The sequence below is a fragment of the Mustelus asterias genome, chromosome 3 (assembly GCF_964213995.1).
Source record: "Mustelus asterias chromosome 3, sMusAst1.hap1.1, whole genome shotgun sequence".
Classification (NCBI taxonomy): Eukaryota; Metazoa; Chordata; class Chondrichthyes; order Carcharhiniformes; family Triakidae; genus Mustelus; species Mustelus asterias.
Genome location: NC_135803.1, coordinates 76,573,746 through 76,580,937, shown reverse-complemented (window position 1 = coordinate 76,580,937; position 7,192 = coordinate 76,573,746). Strand labels below are relative to the sequence as shown.

Below are 7,192 nucleotides of genomic sequence, written 5' to 3'. Positions count from 1 at the left end.
GATATTCTCACTATTTGAACCTTAATGTAAAATAGCGTCAGGGATCTTAGTTCGATTCCAGTCTTGGGTGACTGTGTGGAGTTTACATGTTCTCCCCATGTCTGTGTGAATTTCCTCCGGGTGCTGCAGTTTCCTCCCACAGTCCAAAGATGTGCAGGTTAGGCGGATTGGCCATGCAAAATTGTCCATTAGTGTCCAAAGATGTGTAAATTAGGAGGATTAGTGGGGTGAATGCATGAGGTCATGGCAATAGGCCTGGATGGGATGCTCTTCCAGAGTAGGTGCCGACTCGATGGGCTGGGTGGCCTCTTTCTGCACTGTGGGGATTCTATGGGTGGGATTTTCCGGCCATGCTCGCCCCACAACCAGAAAATCCCGTTTGAGGTCAACAGACCTTTTCATGGCCCGCTTCTCCACCCGCTATGATTCCCTTGTCAGATGGAAGGGGAAAATTCCCTTCATGGTGTCTTTCGAACAGACCAGGTTGGAAAACCATTTGAATTAGAATCACGAGTCCTGTTGTAAAATTGCATCTCACACTGGTTATCTTAGTGTGTGCAAACCTGCGATAGCGTGTGGCTGCAAGTGTTAAATGAATAGACGCTTGTAAGTATGTACACACATAGGGAACCAGTGCACACTTGCTCACTCTGCTAAGAGGACGAGATGACATTCCTGCAGCTCAGTGACAATGAAAAAAGGGGCGGTGATTAAAAAAGCTCCGGTGCATCTTCATTGGTCCCAGCCCGAGCCTTTCGTAACATCCTGCGAGAGAGAGAGAGACAGAGAGAGGGGGTGGGTGGAATTGCAAAGCTCAGCAGAGCATAGTGTGCACAGAGAGACAGGAGCGGCTGGCTTACTGTGTCTCTGTCTGTGCTAGGTGGCACTCCACATCCACACGCCATCTCTCTGTGTCCGCACACACTCACCCAGAGGCTGCAACACCATCCGTACAGCAACAAACAAACAAACTTTCAAAAAGAAAAGAACTGGAACGAAGGAAGAGGACTGTGTTTATTTATTTGAGAAGGATAATTGTGTCAGATCCATCCCTTTGTGTGTGGTTTTTTTTTGGGGGGGGGGCTGTGGATTTCGCTGTGACATTAATGAATGTGCAAATCCCAGGAATGGATTGAAACTCACGTTTCTACACTGAAGATTGCAAGTCACGAACCGCTTTTTTAATCCTTGGAGAGGAGAGAGAGAAGAAAAGAAGAATCATTTTGGGATCTCCTTTCTCCTGCAACGGATTTGGAAAAGTTTTGTTGGATTGGGTTTTTTTCTGTAGCCCTGTTGTGTGTCGGTTCCAGCCTCTTGTGGAAATCTGACTGAACTGGGTCCCTTCATCTGGTTTTGGGGATTTTTTTGTCTCCCATACATACACATTTCTCGCTTTGTTTGTGTCTTCCCTGTGAAAATGATGTGGATCGCCCTCTCTGTGTGTTTTCTCGGACTGCTCTCCTCTCCTGTTCTAGGGGAACAGAGACCCAAGACCTGTTTGGACATGAAATATCTGTACAGCTCCAAGGGATTCCCAGTGACCGGGGTGCCTTCAACTGAGATCTCTGGTAAGAGGGAGACGGGGTGGGAGACACCAGCAAAGAAAAAAGCATTCTTTTGACTAGTTTTGTCTTGATCCGTTGTGAGAGAAAGATTGAATCTGGAATGGGAATCACACTGAGATTGATATTGGCTGACAAGATCCGATGTACACACGGCGCTGTAAAGCATGGGCGATGTGAAACCATAATCATTTGTTTAAGCCCCCATAATATTTAAAAAGATGTGCAAGGCGATGCGAAAGTTAGTGTTTTGTGTCTTGTATGAGGGCAGCCGGAGTTAACAGCGGCCGAAGTGTAAAAGAAACAAGGATTTGCAGACTCTGCAGCCTGGGGTTCTCTCTTTGTTGGGATTTTCCCCAGAGAGGGAAAAGAAAGGATCCAGCAAACGGCTCTGTTCCGCCCAGTGTGGTGGGGGAAAGAGTGGGACAAGGGTTTAGGGGAGGAGAGTTGATTTGAACACTGGGGGAGGGAAAGGCTCTTTTTTTGTGAGCGATATCTCAAATTGTGCAGCGTTTCCCTCAATCCCACTTTGAATTGCCAGGTCAAACAATGCCCTGTTTTAGCGGGAGGGAATCTCTCTCCAAGAGGAACCCGTGTGTATGTGTGTGCGAGAGAGCCTTTTGTTAATTTTGAGAATGCCATGTACCTTTTCTGGGCTTTTGAACATCCAGAGTTTTGCCAGCTGAGAGTTGGCAGCGTGCTCGCCAACCCATCCTGTCTCTCTCTTTCCGGGCGATGAATGAAGGAAGGACCCCCCCCCCCCCCAACTCCCTGGTTACCTCCAGCAGGAACTGGTGGCTGGGTGGTTGTAGAGGGTAATGCCAGTCTGTCTACAGTGGCTCATTCGCTTTGCCTCTGCTCCAAGCTTCTCTGCTTTAGTTTGCTCCTGTAATGTGCTCTTTGATGCGAGCTGTTTGCAGTCATTCCCCCGCCCCCCTCGCACAACCCTCCTGTAATCAGAGCTATGGTGCAAGGACAATAGCAATTACTGCAGAGAGATGCCTGCCGCCTGCTTTGCGGGGCATTTTACTGCTGAATAGTTTACTGGCCACAGTCTGATGATGGTGGGGGTGGGGGAGATTCTAGGGGTCGTTTTCACCTCGGGTTTATTGTTTATTTCGGGCGAAATTCACCCTGGCACATTCCTTGTGTAGGGAAAGGAGAGATTGAAATGCCGCAGGCTATTTGCTGTGGTTTTATTCACTTTGGTTGAATGAATTGGGGATAGGACCCCCTTTTTTTTCAAATGTAGCCCTTCATGTTTCAACTCAGCTCTCCTTTCAAGTGGCACACTGATCAATACCTTCCCCGGGCATGGATTCATTATGTGCTGTTGGGTATCTTGGCATCTTGCCCCTGAGGTGAGGCACTGGACTCATCACTACTGATGGGCGCAATTGTAACTGAACTACAGTAAACTTGGGTGGGGGGTGGGGGGAGGCAGTTATGATGCCCTGTTACTGCCTGAAAGGTCATCGAGAGCTGTTGTTTAATGATGCTCGGTAAGGACCAGCCTGTTCCTGAGTTCATTTTGATAGCACACTTGCAAAACTGCCTCTCCCACTGCCATAGAATTCCTACAGGAGGTCATTCAACTGATCAAGTCTGTACCGACTCTCTCTGACAGGGTGTCCTACCCTTAGCTAGGGCCTCTACCCCCTGCGCTATCCAAGTAACCCCACACATTTCCCATGGCTAATCCAAGCTATACGTCTTGGGACACTAAGGGGCAATATAGCATGGCCAATCCATTTAACCTTTGGAGTGTGGGAGGAAACTGGAGCACACGGAGGAAACCCATGCAGATGCTGGGAGAACATGCAAACTTTGCACAGTCACCCAAGGCTGAACCCGGGTCCCTGGCTCTGTCTCTATCTCTCTCTGCCTGTCTGTCTCTCTGTCTGTCTGTCTCTCTGCCTGTCTGTCTCTGTCTGTCTCTGTCTCTCTGTCTGTCTCTGTGTTGCTCTCGCTCTCTGTCGCTCTCTGTCTGGATCTCGCTGTCTGTATCTCTCGCTGTCTGGATCTCTCGCTGTCTGGATCTCTCTCTGTCTGGATCTCTCACTGTCTGGATCTCTCGCTGTCGCCCTCGCTTCCTCTGCCCCTCGCTTTCTCTGCCCCTCGCTCTCCCAGCCCCTCGCTCTCCCTGCCCCTCGCTCTCCCTGCCCGTCGCTCTCCCTGCCCCTCGCGCTCTCTGCCCCTCGCTGTCTCCAGCTCTGGCTCTCGCTCGCTCACTCTGGCTCTCGCTTTCTCAGGCTCTCGCTCTCTCTGGCTCTCGCTCGCTATCGCTCTCTCTCGCTCTCCTCTCTCTCATGCTCTCTCTTGCTCTCTCTGGCTCTCGCTCTCTCTCGCTCTCTCTCGCTCTCTCTCCCTCTTGTTCTCTCTCGCTCTTGCTCTTGCTTGCTCTCGCTCGCTCTCACTGGCTCTCACTCGCTCTCTCTGGCTCTCGCTCTCACTCTCTCTCTGGCTCTCACTCTCTCTGGCTCTTGCTCTCTCTGGCTATCGCTCCCTCTGGCTAACGCTCCCACTGGCTCTGGCTCCCTCTGGCTCTGGCTCTCATTCTCTCAGGCTCTCGCTGTCTCAGGCTCTCGCTCTCTCAGGCTCTCGCTCCCTCTGGCTCTCGCTCCCTCTGGCTCTCGCTCCCTCTGGCTCTCGCTCTCTCTGGCTCTCGCTCTCTCTCGCTCTTGCTCTCGCTTGCTCTCGCTCTCTCTGGCTCTCGCTCTCTCTGGTGCTCGCACTCTCTGGCGCTTGCTCTCCCTGGTGCTCGCTCTCACTCTCTCTGACGCTCTCGCTCTCTGGCGCTCACTCTCACTGGCTCTCGCTCGCTCTGGCTCTCGCTCTTGCTCTCTCTGGCTCTGGCTCTCGCTCGCTCTGGCTCTCACTCGCTCTTGCTCTCGCTCTCGCTCTTGCTCTCTCTTGCTCTCTCTCTCTCTCACTCTCTCTCGCTCTCTCTTGCTCTCTCTGGCTCTCTCTCTGGCTCTCGCGCTCTCTTGCTCTCACTCTCTCTCGCTCTCTCTCGCTCTGGTTCTCTCTCGCTCTGGTTCTCTCTCACTCTCTCTTGCTCTGGCTCTCTCTCGCTCTGGCTCTCTCTCGCTCTGGCTCTCTCTCGCTTTGGCTCTCTCTTGCTCGCTCTCGCACTCTCTCTCGCGCTCTCTCTCGCTCTCGCTCTCTCTTGCTCTCACTCTCTTTCGCTCTCTCACTCTCTTTCACTCTCTCTCGCTCTCTCTCTTGCGCTCTCTCTCGCTCTCTCAGGCGCTGGCTCTCGCTCTCACTCGCTCTCGCTCTTGCTCTCTCTCGCTCTCTCTCGCTCTGGCTCTCGCTCTCTCTCGCTCTCTCTCGCTCTGGCTCTATCTCACTCTTACTCCCGATTGCTCCTGCTTGCTCTTGCTCGCTCTCGCGCGCTCTCTCTCGCTCTGTCTGGCTCTGGCTCTCACTCTCTCTGGCTCTCGCTCTCTCTGGCTCTCGCTCCCTCTGGCTCTCGCTCCCTCTGGCTCTCGCTCTCTCTGGCTCTCACTCTCTCTGGTGCTCGCTCTCTCTGGCTCTCGCTCCCTCTGGCTCTTGCTCCCTCTGGCTCTGGCTCCCTCTGGCTCTCTCTGGCTCTCGCTCTCTCAGGCTCTCACTCTCTCAGGCTCTCGCTTTCTCAGGTTCTCGCTCTCTCCGGCTCTCGTTCTCTCAGGCTCTCGCTCTCTCAGGCTCTCGCTTTCTCAGGCTCTCACTCTCTCTGGCTCTCGCTCGCTATCGCTCTGTCTCGCTCTCGCCCTCTTTCGCTCTCCTCTCTCTCACGCTCTCTCTTGCTCTCTCTGGCTCTCGCTCTCTCTCTCTCTCTCTCTCGCTTTCTCGCTCTCTCTCCCTCTTGTTCTCTCTCACTCTTGCTCGTGCTTGCTCTCGCTCGCTCTCGCGCTCTCACTCGCTCTCTCTGACTCTCGCTCTCACTCTCTCTGGCTCTCGCTCTCACTCTCTCAGGCTCTTGCTCTCTCTGGCTATCGCTCTCTCTGGATCTCGCTCTCTCTGGCTCTCGCTCCCTCTGGCTATCGCTCCCTCTGGCTCTGGCTCCCTCTGGGTCTGGCTCTCTCTGGCTCTCGTTCTCTCAGGCTCTCGCTGTCTCAGGCTCTCGCTCTCTCAGGCTCTCGCTCTCTTAGGCTCTCGCTCTCTCAGGCTCTGGCTCTCTCTGGCTCTCGCTCCCTCTGGCACTCGCTCCCTGTGGCTCTCGCTCCCTGTGGCTCTCGCTCTCTCTGGCTCTCGCTCTCTGTGGAGCTCTCTCTCTCTGGCGCTCTCTCTCTCTGGCTCTTGCTCTCTCTGGCGCTCGCTCTCTCTGGCTCTCGCTCTCTCTGGTGCTTGCTCCCTCTGGCGCTCTCTCTCTCTGGCTCTGGCGCTCGCTCTCTCTGGCGCTCGCTCTCTCTGGCTCTCGCTCTCTCTGGCTCTTGCTCTCTCTGGCTATCGCTCCCTCTGGCTAACGCTCTCACTGGCTCTGGCTCTCTCTGGCTCTCATTCTCTCAGGCTCTCGCTGTCTCAGGCTCTCGCTCTCTCAGGCTCTTGCTCTCTCTGGCTCTCGCTCCCTCTGGCTCTCGCTCTCTCTCGCTCTTGCACTCGCTTGCTCTCGCTCTCTCTGGCTCTCGCTCTCTCTGGTGCTCGCACTTTCTGGCGCTTGCTCTCCCTGGTGCTCGCTCTCGCTCTCTCTGGCGCTCTCGCTCTCTGGCGCTCACTCTCACTGGCTCTCGCTCGCTCTGGCTCTCGCTCTTGCTCTCTCTGGCTCTCGCTCGCTCTGGCTCTCGCTCGCTCTGGCTCTCACTCGCTCTTGCTCTCGCTCTCGCTCTTGCTCTCTCTTGCTCTCTCTCTCTCTCTCACTCTCTCTCGCTCTCTCTTGCTCTCTCTGGCTCTCGCGCTCTCTCGCTCTCACTCTCTCTCGCTCTCTCTCGCTCTGGTTCTCTCTCGCTCTGGTTCTCTCTCGCTCTGGTTCTCTCTCGCTCTCTCTTGCTCTGGCTCTCTCTTGCTCTGGCTCTCTCTCGCTCTGGCTCTCTCTCGCTTTGGCTCTCTCTTGCTCGCTCTCTCGCACTCTCTCTCGCGCTCTCTCTGGCTCTCGCTCTCTCTGGTGCTCGCACTTTCTGGCGCTTGCTCTCCCTGGTGCTCGCTCTCGCTCTCTCTGGCGCTCACTCTCACTGGCTCTCGCTCGCTCTGGCTCTCGCTCTTGCTCTCTCTGGCTCTGGCTCTCGCTCGCTCTGGCTCTCGCTCGCTCTGGCTCTCACTCGCTCTTGCTCTCGCTCTCGCTCTTGCTCTCTCTTGCTCTCTCTCACTCTCTCTCGCTCTCTCTTGCTCTCTCTGGCTCTCGCGCTCTCTCGCTCTCACTCTCTCTCGCTCTCTCTCGCTCTGGTTCTCTCTCGCTCTGGTTCTCTCTCGCTCTGGTTCTCTCTCGCTCTCTCTTGCTCTGGCTCTCTCTCGCTCTGGCTCTCTCTCGCTCTGGCTCTCTCTCGCTTTGGCTCTCTCTTGCTCGCTCTCTCGCACTCTCTCTCGCGCTCTCTCTCGCTCTCTCTTGCTCTCACTCTCTTTCGCTCTCTCACTCTGTCTCGCTCTCTCTCGCTCTCTCTCTTGCGCTCTCTCTCGCTCTCTCAGGCGCTGGCTCTCGCTCTCACTCGCTC

At 54.7% G+C, this 7,192-nt stretch overlaps 2 protein-coding genes across 2 annotated transcripts in view; one reads left to right on the top strand and one right to left on the bottom strand.

Annotated features, from left to right (window-relative positions):
• Window positions 1-814: 814 nt before the first annotated feature.
• LOC144491434 (glypican-1-like) overlaps window positions 815-7,192 on the top strand; it is a 220,672-nt gene continuing 214,294 nt past the window's right edge. The window contains exon 1 of the mRNA XM_078209249.1: window positions 815-1,568. Coding sequence (XP_078065375.1) covers window positions 1,418-1,568 — 151 coding nt within the window. The 5' untranslated portion in view covers window positions 815-1,417. The remainder of the gene's footprint in view (window positions 1,569-7,192) is intronic.
• The window catches only part of LOC144485531 (uncharacterized), a 48,563-nt gene continuing 44,256 nt past the window's right edge, over window positions 2,886-7,192 (bottom strand). The window contains exon 10 of the mRNA XM_078203670.1: window positions 2,886-3,125. Coding sequence (XP_078059796.1) covers window positions 2,886-3,125 — 240 coding nt within the window. The remainder of the gene's footprint in view (window positions 3,126-7,192) is intronic.